Source organism: Salmo salar, chromosome ssa16 (genome assembly GCF_905237065.1).
Source record: "Salmo salar chromosome ssa16, Ssal_v3.1, whole genome shotgun sequence".
Taxonomy (NCBI): domain Eukaryota; kingdom Metazoa; phylum Chordata; class Actinopteri; order Salmoniformes; family Salmonidae; genus Salmo; species Salmo salar.
Genome location: NC_059457.1, coordinates 59,026,980 through 59,045,803, shown reverse-complemented (window position 1 = coordinate 59,045,803; position 18,824 = coordinate 59,026,980). Strand labels below are relative to the sequence as shown.

The following is an 18,824-nucleotide window of genomic DNA, read 5'->3' as shown; positions in this document are numbered from 1 at the left end:
CATTCATCTAGTGGCCCGACAACATACCAATAAACATTCATCTAGTGGCCCGACAGCCTCGTAGGCCTATCAATAAACATTCATCTAGTGGCCCGACGGCCTAGTAGGCCTATCAATAAACATTCATCTTGTGGCCCGACAGCCTAGTAGGCCTACCAATAAACATTCATCTAGTGGCCCGACAGCCCAGTAGACCTACCAATAAACATTCATCTAGTGGCCCGACAGCGTAGTAGGCCTACCAATAAACATTCATCTAGTGGCCCGACAGCCTACCAATAAACATTAATCTAGTGGCCCGACAGCCTAGTAGGCCTACCAATAAACATTAATCTAGTGGCCCGACAGCCTACCAATAAACATTAATCTAGTGGCCCGACAGCCTAGTAGGCCTACCAATAAACATTCATCTAGTGGCCCGACGACCTAGTAGGCAATCAAATCAAATGTATTTTTATATAGCCCTTCGTACATCAGCTGATATCTCAAAGTGCTGTACAGAAACCCAGCCTAAAACCCCAAACAGCAAGCAAAGCATGTGAAAGAAGCACGGTGGCTAGGAAAAACTCCCTAGGAAAAACTCCCTAGAAAGGCCAAAAACCTAGGAAGAAACCTAGAGAGGAACCAGGCTATGAGGGGTGGCCAGTCCTCTTCTGGCTGTGCAGGGTGGATATTATAACAGAACATGGTCAAGATGTTAAAATGTTAAAATGTTCATAAATGACCAGCATTTAATAATAATCATAGTAGTTGTCGAGGGTGCAACAAGCACGTCCGGTGAACAGGTCAGGGTTCCATAGCCGCAGGCAGAACAGTTGAAACTGGAGCAGCAGCACGGCCAGGTGGACTGGGGACAGCAAGGAGTCATCATACCAGGTAGTCCTGAGGCATGGTCCTAGGGCTCAGGTCCTCCGAGAGAAAGACAGAAAGAGAGAAAGAGAGAATTAGAGAGAGCATATTTAAATTCACACAGGACACCGGATAAGACAAGAGAAATACTCCAGATGTAACAGACTGACCCTAGCCCCCCGACACATAAACTACTGCAGCATAAATACTGGAGGCTGAGACAGGAGGGATCAGAAGACACTGTGGCCCCATCCGATGATACCCCCGGACAGGGCCAAACAGGCAGGATATAACCCCACCCACTTTGCCAAAGCACAGCCCCCACACCACTAGAGGGATGTCTCCAACCACCAACTTACCGTCCTAAGATAAGGCCAAGTATAGCCCACAACGATCTCCGCCATGGCACAACCCAAGGGGGGGCGCCAACCCAGACAGGAAGACCACGTCAGTGACTCAACCCACTCAAGTGACGCACCCCTCCCATGGACGGCATGGAAGAACACCAGTAGGCCAGTGACTCAGCCCCTGTAAAAGGGTTAGAGGCAGAGAATCCCAGTGGAAAGAGGGGAACCGGCAAGGCAGAGACAGCAAGGGCGGTTCGTTGCTCCAGCCTTTCCGTTCACCTTCACACTCCTGGGCCAGACTATACTTAATCATAGGACCTACTGAAGAGATAAGTCTTCAGTAAAGACTTAAAGGTTGAGACTGAGTCTGCGTCTCTCACATTGGTAGGCAGACCATTCCATAAAAATGGAGCTCTATAGGAGAAAGCCCTACCTCCAGCCGTTTGCTTAGAAATTCTAGGGACAATTAGGAGGCCTGCGTCTTGTGACCGTAGCGTACGTGTAGGTATGTACGGCAGGACCAAATCGGAAAGATAGGTAGGAGCAAGCCCATGTAATGCTTTGAAGGTTAGCAGTAAAACCTTGAAATCAGCCCTTGCCTTAACAGGAAGCCAGTGTAGGGAGGCTAGCACTGGAGTAATATGATCAAATTTTTTGGTTCTAGTCAGGATTCTAGCAGCCGTATTTAGCACTAACTGAAGTTTATTTAGTGCTTTATCCGGGTAGCCGGAAAGTAGAGCATTGCAGTAGTCCAGCCTAGAAGTAACAAAAGCATGGATACATTTTTCTGCGTCATTTTTGGACAGAAAATTTCTGATTTTTGCAATGTTACGTAGATGGAAAAAAGCTGTCCTTGAAACAGTCTTGATATGTTCTTTAAAAGAGAGATCAGGGTCCAGAGTAACGCCGAGGTCCTTCACAGTTTTATTTGAGACGACTGTACAACCATCCAGATTAATTGTCAGATTCAACAGAAGATCTCTTTGTTTCTTGGGACCTAGAACAAGCATCTCTGTTTTGTCCGAGTTTAAAAGTAGAAAGTTTGCAGCCATCCACTTCTTTATGTCTGAAACACAGGCTTCTAGCGAGGGCAATTTTGGGGCTTCACCATGTTTCATTGAAATGTACAGCTGTGTGTCGTCCGCATAGCAGTGAAATTTAACATTATGTTTTCGAATGACATCCCCAAGAGGTAAAATATATAGTGAAAACAATAGTGGTCCTAAAACGGAACCTTGAGGAACACCGAAATTTACAATTGATTTGTCAGAGGACAAACCATTCACAGAGACAAACTGATATCTTTCCGACAGATAGGATCTAAACCAGGCCAGAACTTGTCCATGTAGACCAATTTGGGTTTCCAATCTCTCCAAAAGAATGTGGTGATCGATGGTATCAAAAGCGGCACTAAGATCTAGGAGCACGAGGACAGATGCAGAGCCTCGGTCTGACGTCATTAAAAGGTCATTTACCACCTTCACAAGTGCAGTCTCAGTGCTATGATGGGGTCTAAAACCAGACTGAAGCGTTTCGTATACATTGTTTGTCTTCAGGAAGGCAGTGAGTTGCTGTGCAACAGCTTTTTCTAAAATTTTTGAGAGGAATGGAAGATTCGATATAGGCCGATAGTTTTTTATAATTTCTGGATCAAGATTCTGCTTTTTCAAGAGAGGCTTTATTACTGCCACTTTTAGTGAGCTTGGTACACATCCGGTGGATAGAGAGCCGTTTATTATGTTCAGCATAGGAGGGCCAAGCACAGGAAGCAGCTCTTTCAGTAGTTTAGTTGGAATAGGGTCCAGTATGCAGCTTGAGGGTTTGGAGGCCATGATTATTTTCATCATTGTGTCAAGAGATATAGTACTAAAACACTTTAGTATCTCCCTTGATCCTAGGTCCTGGCAGAGTTGTGTAGACTCAGGACAATGGAGCTTTGGAGGAATACCCAGATTTAAAGAGGAGTCTGTAATTTGCTTTCTAATGATCATGATCTTTTCCTCAAAGAAGTTCATAAATTTATTACTGCTGAAGTGAAAGCCATCCTCCATTTGCGAAGGCTGCTTTTTAGTTAGCTTTGCGACAGTATCAAAAAGAAATTTCGGATTGTTCTTATTTTCCTCAATTAAGTTGGAAAAATAGGATGATCGAGCAGCAGTGAGGGCTCTTCGATACTGCACGGTACTGTCTTTCCAAGCTAGTCGGAAGACTTCCAGTTTGGTGTGGCGCCATTTCCGTTCCAATTTTCTGGAAGCTTGCTTCAGAGCTCGTGTATTTTCTGTATACCAGGGAGCTAGTTTCTTATGACAAATGTTTTTAGTTTTTAGGGGTGCAACTGCATCTAGGGTATTGCGCAAGGTTAAATTGAGTTCCTCGGTTAGGTGGTTAACTGATTTTTGTCCTCTGACGTCCTTGGCTAGGCAGAGGCAGTCTGGAAGGGCATCAAGGAATCTTTGGGTTGTCTGAGAATTTATAGGCCTACCAATAAACATTCATCTAGTGGCCCGAAGGGCCCAGTTGGCCTACCAATAAACATTCATCTAGTGGCCCGACAGCCCAGAAGGCCTACCAATAAACATTAATCTAAAGTGGCCCGAACTCCGACCTTGTGGGGAGGGGGTCCAGAGAATCTCCGTTACGCCAGTCCTGGATCCACCCCATTTTGCTTCCGTTCGGTAACTAGAACTCTGCTGTCAGAGCTAAATAACTTATAACACTTCTACAGTCTTGAGTTGTTATGTTTTAACATTCACACATTCTGAAATGTCCCTTTTTATTATAATGTTGTTATGTTTTAACATTCATTCTGAAAGATGTTGAAACAGATCCTCTGTAGATTATCGTTAGTATTTACAGTAACTGTTCACATTTAATGAAACGAACAGTTATATCCAACACACACGAGGGGTTTTCCTTCTCTGCTGTTTGTCGGTGACTCTCAGAGTGATAAACACCATGTACATCCTGTCCGCTGGATTTGGAGCGTTCCTTTAGGGTTATCTCATTCCAGATAAACACCATGTACATCCTGTCCGCTGGATGTGGAGCGTTCCTTTAGGGTTATCTCATTCCAGATAAACACCATGTACATCCTGTCCACTGGATGTGGAGCGTTCCTTTAGGGTTATCTCATTCCAGATAAACACCATGTACATCCTGTCCACTGGATGTGGAGCGTTCCTTTAGGGTTATCTCATTCCAGATAAACACCATGTACATCCTGTCCACTGGATGTGGAGCGTTCCTTTAGGGTTACCTCATTCCAGATAAACACCATGTACATCCTGTCCGCTGGATGTGGAGCGTTCCTTTAGAGTTATCTCATTCCAGATAAACACCATGTACATCCTGTCCGCTGGATGTGGAGCATTCCTTTAGGGTTATCTCATTCCAGATAAACACCATGTACATCCTGTCCGCTGGATGTGGAGCGTTCCTTTAGGGTTATCTCATTCCAGATAAACACCATGTACATCCTGTCCGCTGGATGTGGAGCGTTCCTTTAGGGTTATCTCATTCCAGATAAACACCATGTACATCCTGTCCGCTGGATGTGGAGCGTTCCTTTAGGGTTATCTCATTCCAGATAAACACCATGTACATCCTGTCCGCTGGATGTGGAGCGTTCCTTTAGGGTTATCTCATTCCAGATAAACACCATGTACATCCTGTCCGCTGGATGTGGAGCGTTCCTTTAGGGTTATCTCATTCCAGATAAACACCATGTACATCCTGTCCACTGGATGTGGAGCGTTCCTTTAGGGTTATCTCATTCCAGATAAACACCATGTACATCCTGTCCGCTGGATGTGGAGCGTTCCTTTAGGGTTATCTCATTCCAGATAAATGTTGACTCAGTCACTCATCCCGATTTACTAATTCTGATCCGTTTCACCAGGCTGTAATCCGAGTCCACCGTCTGCCTATATAAACTCCACACACACACACTCCCTACACCCTGGGGACCAGTGGCATTGATTGGCGGTCCAACCCGATCAGAGCTTTATATGTCACAGTATGATGGAAGGAAACATTGATCATTACAATGTAGCTACATAGACAAAACATTAGGAACACCTGCTCTTTCCATGACATAGACTGACCAGGTGAATTCAGGTGAAAGCTATAATCCCTTATTGATGTCACCTGTTAAATCCACTTCAATCAGTGTAGCTGAAGGGGAGGAGACATGGTTAAAGAAGGATTTTTAAGCCTTGAGACATGGATTGTGTATGTGTACCATTCAGAGGGTGAATGGGCAAGATAAAATATTTCAGTGCCTTTGAACAGGGTGTGGTAGTAGGTGCCAAGCGCACCGGTTTGAATGTGTCAAGAACTGCAACGCTGCTGGGTTTTTCACACTCAACAGTTTCCTGTGTGTATCAACACTGGTCCACCACCCAAAGGACATCCAGCCAACTTGACAACTGTAGGGAAGCATTGGAGTCGACATGGACCAGCATCCCTGTGGAAACGCTTTCAACACCTTGCAGAGTCCATGTCCCGACGAATTGAGGCTGTTCTGAGGGCAAGGGGGGGTGCAACTCAATATTAGGAAGGTGTTCCTAATGTTTTGTCCACTCAGTGTACATTGACAGTTGCTTCAACTTTCTCCCTACAAACAGTGTTAAAGCTGTACTGTGTGTGTGTGTGTGTGTGTGTGTGTGTGTGTGTGTGTGTGTGTGTGTGTGTGTGTGTGTGTGTGAACAGCTGGTGTGTGTGTCAGCTTTCTCTGATTAATCCCTGTCCAGCAGCTGTCTGTCTTAGACATACTCATCAGGACAATATGGAGGACTGAGTGGAGCTCTGACTAACCCTCCTCTAACTCTCTAACCCTCCTCTAACTCTCCAATTCTCCTCCAACCCTCCTCTAACTCTCTAACCCCCCTCTAACCCTCCTCTAACTCTCCAACTCTCCTCTAACCCTCCTCTAACTCTCTAACCCTCCTCTAACTCTCCAACTCTCCTCCAACTCTCCTCTAACGCTCCTCTAACTCTCCTCTAACCCTCCTCTAACCCTCCTCTAACTCTCCTCTAACCCTCCTCTAACTCTCTAACCCTCCTCTAACTCTCCAACTCTCCTCCAACTCTCCTCTAACCCTCCTCTAATCCCCCTCTAACCCTCCTCTAACCCTCCTCTAACTCTCTAACCCTCCTCTAACTCTCCAACTCTCCTCCAACTCTCCTCTAACCCTCCTCTAATCCCCCTCTAACTCTCCTCTAACCCTCCTCTAATCCCCCTCTAACCCCCCTCTAACCCTCCTCTAACTCTCCTCTAACCCTCCTCTAACTCTCTAACCCTCCTCTAACTCTCCTCTAACCCTCCTCTAACTCTTTAACTCTCCTCTAACCCTCCTCTAACCCTCCTCTAACCCTCCTCTAACCCTCCTCTAATCCTCCTCTAACCCTCCTCTAACCCTCCTCTAACCCTCCTCTAATCCTGCTCTAACCCTCCTCTAACCCTCCTCTAACCCTCCTCTAATCCCCCTCTAACCCTCCTCTAACCCGCCTCTAACTCTCCTCTAACCCTCCTCTAACTCTCCTCTAACCCTCCTCTAACTCTCCTCTAACCCTCCTCTAACTCTCTAACCCCCCTCTAACCCTCCTCTAGCACTCTAACCCTCCTTTAACCCTCCTCTAACTCTCCTCTAACTCTTTAACCCTCTATTTTTCTAACCCTCTTCTAACCCTCCTAACTCTCCTCTAACCCTCCTCTAACTCTCTAACCCCCTCTAACTCTCCTCTAAATCTCCTCTAATCCTCCTAACCCTCCTCTAACTCTCTAACTCTCCTCTAACCCTCCTCTAACCCTCCTCTAAATCTCCTCTAACCCCCCTAACTCTCTAACCCTCCTAACTTTCTAACCCCCCTCTAACCCTCCTCTAACACCCCTCTAACCCTCCTCTAACTCTCTAACCCTCCTCTAACCCTCTGTCTCTTGATTGATTGATTGATTGATTGATTGAAGAGAGGAACAATCAAATGTATTTATAAAGCCCTTCTTACATCAGCTGATATCTCAAAGTGCTGTATAGAAACCCAGCCTAAAACCCCAAACAGCAAGCAATGCAGGTGTAGAAGCACGGTGGCTAGGAAAAACTCCCTAGAAAGGCCAGAACCTAGGAAGAGACCTAGAGAGGAACCAGGCTCTGAGGGGTGGCCAGTCCTCTTCTGGCTGTGCCGGGTAGAGAGGAACCAGGCTATGAGGGGTGGCCAGTCCTCTTCTGGCTGTGCCGGGTGGAGATTATAACAGAACATGGCCAAGATGTTCAAATGTTCATAGATGACCAGCAGGGTCAGATAATAATAATCACAGTGGTTGCAGAGGGTGCAGGTCAACACCTCAGGAGTAAATGTTAGTTGGCTTTTATAGCCTATCTCTCTGTTCCCACCTTCATCTCTCTGTTCCCACCTTCATGTCTCTGTTCCCACCTTCATGTCTCTGTTCCCACCTTCATCTCTCTGTTCCCACCTTCATCTCTCTGTTCCCACCTTCATGTCTCTGTTCCCACCTTCATGTCTCTGTTCCCACCTTCATGTCTCTGTTCCCACCTTCATGTCTCTGTTCCCACCTTCATGTCTCTGTTCCCACCTTCATGTCTCTGTTCCCACCCTGTTCCCACCTTCATGTCTCTGTTCCCACCTTCACATCTCTGTTCCCACCTTCATGTCTCTGTTCCCACCTTCATGTCTCTGTTCCCACCTTCATCTCTCTGTTCCCACCTTCATCTCTCTGTTCCCACCTTCATGTCTCTGTTCCCACCTTCATGTCTCTGTTCCCACCTTCATGTCTCTGTTCCCACCTTCATGTCTCTGTTCCCACCTTCATCTCTCTGTTCCCACCTTCATCTCTCTGTTCCCACCTTCATCTCTCTGTTCCCACCTTCATGTCTCTGTTCCCACCTTCATGTCTCTGTTCCCACCTTCATGTCTCTGTTCCCACCTTCATGTCTCTGTTCCCACCTTCATGTCTCTGTTCCCACCCTGTTCCCACCTTCATGTCTCTGTTCCCACCTTCACATCTCTGTTCCCACCTTCATGTCTCTGTTCCCACCTTCATCTCTCTGTTCCCACCTTCATGTCTCTGTTCCCACCTTCATGTCTCTGTTCCCACCTTCATGTCTCTGTTCCCACCTTCATCTCTCTGTTCCCACCTTCACATCTCTGTTCCCACCTTCATGTCTCTGTTCCCACCTTCATCTCTCTGTTCCCACCTTCATGTCTCTGTTCCCACCCTGTTCCCACCTTCATCTCTCTGTTCCCACCTTCATCTCTCTGTTCCCACCTTAATGTCTCTGTTCCCACCTTCATGTCTCTGTTCCCACCTTCATCTCTCTGTTCCCACCTTCACGTCTCTGTTCCACCTTCATCTCTCTGTTCCCACCATCATGTCTCTGTTCCCACCTTCATCTCTCTGTTCCCACCTTCACGTCTCTGTTCCACCTTCATCTCTCTGTTCCCACCTTCATGTCTCTGTTCCCACCTTCATGTCTCTGTTCCCTCCTTCATGTCTCTGTTCCCACCTTCATGTCTCTGTTCCCACCCTGTTCCCCACCTTCATGTCTCTGTTCCCACCTTCATGTCTCTGTTCCCACCTTCATGTCTCTGTTCCCACCCTGTTCCCACCTTCATGTCTCTGTTCCCACCTTCATGTCTCTGTTCCCACCTTCATGTCTCTGTTCCCACCCTGTTCCCACCTTCATGTCTCTGTTCCCACCTTCATGTCTCTGTTCCCACCCTGTTCCCACCTTCACGTCTCTGTTCCTATCTTCATGTCTCTGTTCCCACCTTCATGTCTCTGTTCCCACCTTCATGTCTCTGTTCCCACCTTCATGTCTCTGTTCCCACCTTCATGTCTCTGTTCCCACCTTCATGTCTCTGTTCCCACCTTCATGTCTCTGTTCCCACCTTCATGTCTCTGTTCCCACCTTCATGTCTCTGTTCCCACCTTCATGTCTCTGTTCCCACCTTCACGTCTCTGTTCCCACCTTCATGTCTCTGTTCCCACCTTCATGTCTCTGTTCCCACCTTCATGTCTCTGTTCCCACCTTCATGTCTCTGTTCCCACCTTCATGTCTCTGTTCCCACCTTCATGTCTCTGTTCCCACCTTCACGTCTCTGTTCCCACCTTCACGTCTCTGTTCCCACCTTCACGTCTCTGTTCCCACCTTCATGTCTCTGTTCCCACCTTCATGTCTCTGTTCCCACCTTCATCTCTCTGTTCCCACCTTCACGTCTCTGTTCCACCTTCATCTCTCTGTTCCCACCATCATGTCTCTGTTCCCACCTTCATCTCTCTGTTCCCACCTTCACGTCTCTGTTCCACCTTCATCTCTCTGTTCCCACCTTCATGTCTCTGTTCCCACCTTCATGTCTCTGTTCCCTCCTTCATGTCTCTGTTCCCACCTTCATGTCTCTGTTCCCACCCTGTTCCCACCTTCATGTCTCTGTTCCCACCTTCATGTCTCTGTTCCCACCCTGTTCCCACCTTCATGTCTCTGTTCCCACCTTCATGTCTCTGTTCCCACCTTCATGTCTCTGTTCCCACCCTGTTCCCACCTTCATGTCTCGGTTCCTATCTTCATGTCTCTGTTCCCACCTTCACGTCTCTGTTCCTATCTTCATGTCTCTGTTCCCACCTTCACGTCTCTGTTCCCACCTTCATGTCTCTGTTCCCACCTTCATGTCTCTGTTCCCACCTTCATGTCTCTGTTCCCACCTTCATGTCTCTGTTCCCACCTTCATGTCTCTGTTCCCACCCTGTTCCCACCTTCATGTCTCTGTTCCTATCTTCATGTCTCTGTTCCCACCTTCACGTCTCTGTTCCCACCTTCATGTCTCTGTTCCCACCTTCATGTCTCTGTTCCCACCTTCATGTCTCTGTTCCCACCTTCATGTCTCTGTTCCCACCTTCATGTCTCTGTTCCCACCTTCATGTCTCTGTTCCCACCCTGTTCCCACCTTCATGTCTCTGTTCCCACCCTGTTCCCACCTTCATGTCTCTGTTCCCACCTTCATGTCTCTGTTCCCTCCTTCATGTCTCTGTTCCCACCCTGTTCCCACCTTCATGTCTCTGTTCCCACCTTCATGTCTCTGTTCCCACCTTCATCTCTCTGTTCCCACCTTCACGTCTCTGTTCCCACCTTCACGTCTCTGTGAATTCCAGAACCATGAGCAGCTGAGAGACGACGACTCCGACCTGATCCTGAATGACGGCGACCTGGCGCTGACCTACGACGACGACACGGCCATCACGGCTAAAGGAGCGTCCAGTGGAGGGGCGGACGCGGCCGGTAGGGGCTGGGGGGTCAACGGGAAGAGCAGCAGCACCACTTCTGAAGAGGCACTAGAGAGAGAGATGGACCAGGAATTCCTGTCCCGCAGCACACGACTCGTCTTTCCCATCGAAGACCACGCCTGACCCCCCCCCTTACACCATGACCCCATGAACCTTCCGCCCTCCACACCACACACACACACACACACACACACACACCAGACTATGGGAGGAGAGGAGGAGAATAGGAGAGCGAGGGTTTGGAGGAAAGGGTTTGGTTTAAAACAGGGCTGATGTCAGATGTCATTTCTTCCCAGTATGGGACCTCTTTGTGTATGCACCCAAAACAATAAATTGCAGCTAAACTAGCATAGTGTAGGATAGCAGGGGTCTGCAATAGGTTTGGCCTGTTCTCTGCTAATAGTCAACATAGAACATCATAACAGCAGCCCATTCATAGGCCAATGCTACATCATAATAGCAGCCCGTTCATAGGCCAATGCTACATCATAATAGCAGCCCGTTCATAGGCCAATGCTACATCATAACAGCAGCCCATTCATAGGCCAATGCTACATCATAATAGCAGCCCATTCATAGGCCAATGCTACATCATAATAGCAGCCCGTTCATAGGCCAATTCTACATCATAATAGCAGCCCATTCATAGGCCAATGCTACATCATAATAGCAGCCCATTCATAGGCCAATGCTACATCATAATAGCAGCCCATTCATAGGCCAATGCTACATCATAATAGCAGCCCATTCATAGGCCAATGCTACATCATAATAGCAGCCCGTTCATAGGCCAATGCTACATCATAATAGCAGCCCATTCATAGGCCAATGCTACATCATAATAGCAGCCCATTCATAGGCCAATGCTACATCATAATAGCAGCCCGTTCATAGGCCAATGCTACATCATAATAGCAGCCCGTTCATAGGCCAATTCTACATCATAATAGCAGCCCATTCATAGGCCAATGCTACATCATAATAGCAGCCCGTTCATAGGCCAATGCTACATCATAATAGCAGCCCATTCATAGGCCAATGCTACATCATAATAGCAGCCCATTCATAGGCCAATGCTACATCATAATAGCAGCCCGTTCATAGGCCAATTCTACATCATAATAGCAGCCCATTCATAGGCCAATGCTACATCATAATAGCAGCCCATTCATAGGCCAATGCTACATCATAATAGCAGCCCATTCATAGGCCAATGCTACATCATAATAGCAGCCCATTCATAGGCCAATGCTACATCATAATAGCAGCCCATTCATCGGCCAATGCTACATCATAATAGCAGCCCATTCATAGGCCAATGCTACATCATAATAGCAGCCCGTTCATAGGCCAATGCTACATCATAATAGCAGCCCATTCATAGGACAATGCTACATCATAATAGCAGCCCATTCATAGGACAATGCTACATCATAACAGCAGCCCATTCATAGGCCAATGCTACAAATTAAACAACACGTAAACAGATCTGGTCAGTAGGCTATATCATCAGTTCAATGTCAATAACATATCCTAATATTTTTATTACACTGATAAAAATCACCAATGTCCTATATTGAAATTCGTTTAAAAAAAAATATATTTCTTTGTGCAAGAGAAAAAGTCTCAAAAGAAAGGTAAACGATGAAAATAGAAGTTTCAGGAAAAGAATGGACAGAGAAACAGGCCTTGCCATATTTTCTCCAATGTCAAACCAGTGTGTCTGTCACGACTTCCACCGAAGTCGGTTTCTATCCTTGTTCGGGCGGCGTCAACGGTCTTCTAGCCATTGGTCGATCCACTTTTCATTTTCCATTTGTTTTGTCTTGTTTTCCTACACACCTGGTTCTCATTTCCCCTCATTAAGTGTTGTGTATTTAACCTTCTGTTCCCATCCATGTCTTTGTGTGGAATTGTTTTATTGTAAGTGCTTGTGCACATGTTTACTGGTGCGCATCGGGTTTTGGACCCGTGTTGGTTATTTCTGTATGCTGTTCGTTTTGAAATTAAACTGCTCCGGCTATTACCTAGTTCTCCTCTCCTGCGTCTGACTTCACCACCCCTTTACAGAGTCTTGTTTGCAACAAAACGGTTGTGTCACAGATTCCTTCGTCGTCAGACGATATAGCGAAATCATTGTCGGAGAAAGTGGACCAATACGCAGCGGGTTGCGTGTTCAACATCATCATTTATTAAATGAATGAGAACACGTGAAAACAAGAAAACAACGAATGACCAGTTTCGCAGGCAGTGCAAAAAAACAACTACCCAACAAAACACACCGATGGGAGGAATCAGGCCCACTCTCCCTGCCAGTCCTGGCAGTGACTCCTCAGGAACCTCCCCAGCTCCTGGCTCATCCTCTCCACCTGCCCGTTGTACTGCGCAGGTCCAGTTTGGTAAAGAACCGGGCCCCGTGGAGCTGTTCGATGGCTCCCGGTATCAACGGGACAACGTACTTGATGATGATTTCATTGATTATTATTCTCTGTAATCAATACTTGTTCGTAACCCTCCATCCTTCTTGGCCACGAAGAAGAAGCCTGCAAGAAGCAGTGAATGTGCGGATGAAACCTTGTTGCCTCATTTTTTTAAAATTGTTTTTTATTTTTTATTTCACCTTTATTTAACCAGGTAGGCAAGTTGAGAACAAGTTGTCATTTACAACTGTGACCTGGTCAAGATAAAGCAAAGCAGTTCGACACAACAACACAGAGTTACACATGGAGTAAAACAACATAAGTCTATATGCAATGTGAGCAAATTAGGTGAGATAAGGGAGGTAAAGGCAAAAAAGGCCATGGTGGCAAAGTAAATACAATATAGCAAGTAAAACACTGGAATGGTAGATTTGTAGTGGAAGAAAGTGCAAAGTAGAAATAGAAATAATGGGGTGCAAAGGAGCTAAATAAATAAATACAGTAGGGGAGGAGGTCGTTGTTTGGACTAAATTACAGATGGGCTATGTACAGGTGCAGTGAGCTGTTCTGACAGCTGGTGCTTTAAAGCTAGTGAGGGAGATAAGTGTTTCCAGTTTCAGAGATTTTTGTAGTTCGTTCCAGTCATTGGCAGCGGAGAACTGGAAGGAGAGACGGCCAAAGGAGGAATTGGCTTTGGGGGTGACCAGAGAGATATACCTGCTGGAGCGCGTGCTACAGGTGGGTGCTGCTATGGTGACCAGTGAGCTGAGATAAGGGGGGACTTTACCTAGCAGGGTCTTGTAGATGACCTGGAGCCAGTGGGTTTGGCGACGAGTATGAAGCAAGTGCCAGCCAACGAGAGCGTACAGGTCGCAGTGGTGGGTAGTATATGAGGCTTTGGTGACAAAACGGATGGCACTGTGATAGACTGCATCCAGTTTATTGAGTAGGGTATTGGAGGCTATTTTGTAAATGACATCGCCGAAGTCGAGGATCGGTAGGATGGTCAGTTTTACGAGGGTATATTTGGCAGCATGAGTGAAGGATGCTTTGTTGCGAAATAGGAAGCCAATTCTAGATTTAACTTTAGATTGGAGATGCTTAATGTGAGTCTGGAAGGAGAGCTTACAATCTAACCAGACACCTAGGTATTTGTAGTTGTCCACATATTCTAAGTCAGAACCGTCCAGAGTAGTGATGCTGGACAGGCGGGCAGGTGTGGGCAGCGATCGGTTGAAGAGCATGCATTTAGTTTTACTTGTATTTAAGAGCAGTTGGAGGCCACGGAAGGAGAGTTGTATGGCATTGAAGCTCGTCTGGAGGTTAGTTAACACAGTGTCCAAAGAAGGGCCAGAAGTATACAGAATGGTGTCGTCTGCGTAGAGGTGGATCAGAGACTCACAAGCAGCAAGAGCGACATCATTGATGTATACAGAGAAAAGAGTTGGCCCAAGAATTGAATCCTGTGGCACCCCCATAGAGACTGCCAGAGGCCCGGACAACAGGCCCTCCGATTTGTCACACTGAACTCTATCAGAGAAGTAGTTGGTGAACCAGACGAGGCAATCATTTGAGAAACCAAGGCTATTGAGTCTACCGATGAGGATGTGGTGATTGACAGAGTCGAAAGCCTTGGCCAGGTCAAAGAATACGGCAGCACAGTATTGTTTCTTATCGATGGCGGTAACGATATTGTTTAGGACCTTGAGTGTGGCTGAGGTGCACCCATGACCAGCTCTGAAACCAGATTGCATAGCAGAGAAGGTGCGGTGGGATTTGAAATGGTCGGTAATTTGTTTGTTGACTTGGCTTTCGAAGACCTTAGAAACGCAGGGTAGGATAGATATAGGTCTGTAGCAGTTTGGGTCAAGAGTGTCCCCTCTTTTGAAGAGGGGGATGACAGCAGCAGCTTTCCAATCTTTGGGAATCTCAGACGATACGAAAGAGAGGTTGAACAGGCTAGTAATAGGGGTTGCACAATTTTGGCGGATAATTCTAGAAAGAGAGGGTGCAGATTGTCTAGCCCAGCTGATTTTGGAATTCTTTCAGAACATCAGCTGTCTGGATTTGGGTGAAGGAGAAGCGGGGGGGGGGGGGTCAACTTGCTGCAGGGGGTGCTGAGATGTTGGCCAGGGTAGGGGTAGCCAGGTGTTGTTTGGGCACAGACCTGGATAGTATGACAGAACTCTGCAGGCTCTCTCTGCAGTAGATTGCAATTCCGCCCCCTTTGGCTGTTCTATCTTGTAGGAAAATGTTATAGTTAGGGATGGATATTTCAGGATTTTTGGTGGCCTTCCTAAGCCAGGATTCAGACACGGCAAGAACATCAGGGTTGGCGGAGTGTGCTAAAGCAGTGACTAAAGCAAACTTAGGGAGTAGGCTTCTAATGTTAACATGCATGAAACCAAGGCTTTTACGGTTACAGAAGTCAACAAATGAGAGTGCCTGGGGAATGGGAGTGGAGCTAGGCACTGCAGGGCCTGGATTAACCTCTACATTACCAGAAGAACAGAGGAGGAGCAGGATAAGTGTACGGCTAAAAGCTATGAGAATTGGTCGTCTATTACGTCCAGAATAGAGAGTAGAAGGAGCAGGTTCTGGGGGGATAAAATAGCTTCAAGGTATAATGTATAGACAAAGGTATGGTAGGATGTGAATACAGTGGAGGTAAACCTAGGCATTGAGTGATGATGAGAGAGATATTGTCTCTAGAAACATCATTGAAACCAGAAGATGTCATAGCATGTGTGGGTGTTGGAACTGAAAGGTTGGATAAGGTATAATGAGCAGGGCTAGAGGCTCTACAGTGAAATAAGCCAATAAACACTAACCAGAACAGCAATGGACAAGGCATATTGACATTAAGGAGAGGCATGCTTAGCCGAGTGATCATAAGTGTCCTGTGAGATTCAGACAGCTAGCCGGATCATAGGTAGCAAGCTGGCAGAAGATGGAGGGAGGTCTGTTTTTAGCCACCTTGTGCGTTCCTGTCTGTAGGTTAGTGGGGTTCCATGTGGTAGGGGGGACCAGTTCAATTGGCAAAATAGTTAAAGTTATAGTGGCCCAAGAAAATTGACCAATAGACCTATTCAGATAGCAGCCGATAAGACAGCTAACGATTAGCGGGCCGCAGATGGGCGTTCAGGTTACGTCGCGACGGAGGGGCCAGTTGGATAGCTTTTCGAGCTAAGGGATAGCTGATGACCGCTAACCGTGGCTAGCTGAACTCCAGCGTTAGCCAGTGAACTGGCCAACCTCTGGCTAGCTTCTGTTGAGGATTTCAGATTTGAGGTAAATAATACTTTTTTTTTAATTGGTGAGGAGGGTTGCAGGAGAGTGTTTTGAGGTTGAGTTTTTTAGAAAAAAATATATATAAAAAGATATTCGAAGAAAATATGTAAATATACATATATACACACATGGGACAAGACGAAGGACAAAGATGTCTGACTGCTACGCCATCTTGGAACAGTGATGTACTCTGCCATGGCCTGGGTCTCAGCCACCGACAGAGGGTAGATGCGGGGGCGCAGACCCTGCAAGCAGGTCGATGGCACAGTCCCAAGGGCGATGGGGAGGGTGACAAGAGGCGCGGGTTTTGGAAAATACCTCCTGCAGGTCCTGGTATACCTCCAGGATGTTGTGCTGAAGGTCAACCACAGGACTGTCAACCGACGTGGAACCACAGGGGACGGGGAGCAGGTCCTCTGGCATTCGCGTGACCTGATTTTCATCGTTGACCATGAGATGGTGGCCTTGTGGCGTTGAAGCCAAAGGAGGCCGAGGATGATCTTGTGAGCTGGTGCACCGGTGATGAAGAAGGGGATGTTCTCCTGATGGATGGACTCCAGGGTGAGTGGTTTGGTGATGTGTGTGATGCTCCCGGAACCTAATGGCCGATTATCGAGGGCTTGAACAGGGAAAGGAGAGGAGAGCGGGTATGAGGGGATGTTGAGAGAGTAGGCAAGGGTCTGGTCAATAAAGTTCCCCGCAGCACCGGAATCCACTAATGCTGTAGAAACAGTACATGAGGGACAGTCAACTAGTGTACTCGCCACCAAAAAGCATTTGGCAGAAAGTGTTGAAGAGGGGATACTCACACCTGCCCCAGGAAGTGGAAGATCACATCACCGTCTCTCTGCTCTCGTGTATCCCGAGTTCGGACATATCGGACACTGCTGGAGCTGGTTGCCCTCCTTGACCACAATAGAGACAAAGCCCCAGCTGTCTCCGTCTGTATCGCTCCGCCACGGGGAGGCGTGTGACCCCTACCTCCATGGGTTCAGGCTCTGATCCACAGTGGTCACTGCGGGATGGAGAGAAGTGATGAGAGTTCCGATGCTCCCGAAGGTTATCCAGACGGATGACCATCGCGATGAGTGCATCCAAGGAGAGACTGTCATCTCGACAGGCCAGTTCTGTCTGAACCTCCTTACACAGTCCTCTTCTGAATAACGTACGAAGCGCCGGCTCATTCCGTCTACTGGATGCTACTACTGTCCGGAAGTTGAGCGCGTACTCGGCAGTACGCGCTGGTCCTCCTGTCGTAGTTGGAGTAGGCGCTCACCCTCCTTTCTGCCCACCGGTGGATGATCGAAGATAACTCTGAACCCGAGCCATGAACCTCTCATACGAATCCAGCTCTTCCTCTCCTCTCTCCCAGACGGCCGTGGCCCATTCCAACGCCCGCCCAGTCAGCAGAGATATAACCGTGGCAACCTTGGACCTCTCGGTGGTAGGAGCTCCCTTCTGGTGCCAAAAGTAGAGGGAGCCCGGTAGTAGGAAGCCACGGCATTTAGATGGGGTGCCGTCATATTTATCCGGGAGGGACAAACGGGCTCGCTGACTAACTGGCTGACTAACTGGCTGGCTGACTAACTGGCTTGCTGACTAACTGGCTGGCTGACTAACTGGCTGACTAACTGGCTGGCTGACTAACTGGCTGGCTGACTAACTGGCTCGCTGACTAACTGGCTGACTAACTGGCTGACTGACTGGCTCGCTGACTAACTGGCTGGCTGACTAACTGGCTGGCTGACTAACTGGCTCGCTGACTAACTGGCTGACTAACTGGCTCGCTGACTGACTGGCTGACTGGCTGGCTGACTAACTGACTAACTGGCTGACTAACTGGATGACTGGCTGACTAACTGACTGACTGGCTGACTAACTGGCTGGCTGACAGACTGGCTGACTAACTGTCTGACTAACTGGCTGACTGACTAACTGGCTGACTGACTAACTGGCTGACTAACTGGCTGGCTGACTAACTGGCTGACTAACTGGCTGGCTGACTAACTGGCTGACTAACTGGCTGACTAACTGGCTGGCTGACTAACTGGCTCGCTGACTAACTGGCTGACTAACTGGCTGGCTGACTAACTGGCTGACTGACTAACTAGCTGACTAACTGGCTGGCTGACTAACTGGCTGACTAACTGGCTGGCTGACTAACTGGCTGGCTGGCTGACTGACTAACTGGCTGGCTGACTGACTGGCTGACTGGCTGACTAACTGGCCGGCTGACTAACTGGCGGACTAACTGGCTGGCTGACTAACTGGCTGACTGACTAACTGGCTGACTAACTGGCTGGCTGACTAACTGGCTGGCTGACTAACTGGCTGACTGACTAACTGGCTGGCTGACTAACTGGCTGACTAACTGGCTGGCTGACTAACTGGCTGGCTGACTGACTGGCTGACCAACTGGCTGGCTGGCTGACTGGCTGACTAACTGGCTGACTGACTAACTGGCTGACTGACTAACTGGCTGGCTTTTAACTTTTACTACCCTACATTCCTAAAGAAAATGATGTACTTTTTACTCCTTACATTTTCCCTGAAACCCAAAAGTACTCGTTACATTTTGAATGCTTATCAGGACAGGAAAATGGGTCAATTCACACACTT

At 47.6% G+C, this 18,824-nt stretch overlaps 1 protein-coding gene across 1 annotated transcript in view; it reads left to right on the top strand.

Annotated features, from left to right (window-relative positions):
• The window catches only part of slc9a7 (solute carrier family 9 member 7), a 142,323-nt gene extending 129,799 nt beyond the window's left edge, over window positions 1-12,524 (top strand). Inside the window, exon 16 of the mRNA XM_045697509.1 lies at window positions 10,363-12,524. Coding sequence (XP_045553465.1) covers window positions 10,363-10,617 — 255 coding nt within the window. The 3' untranslated portion in view covers window positions 10,618-12,524. The remainder of the gene's footprint in view (window positions 1-10,362) is intronic.
• Window positions 12,525-18,824: the final 6,300 nt, after the last annotated feature.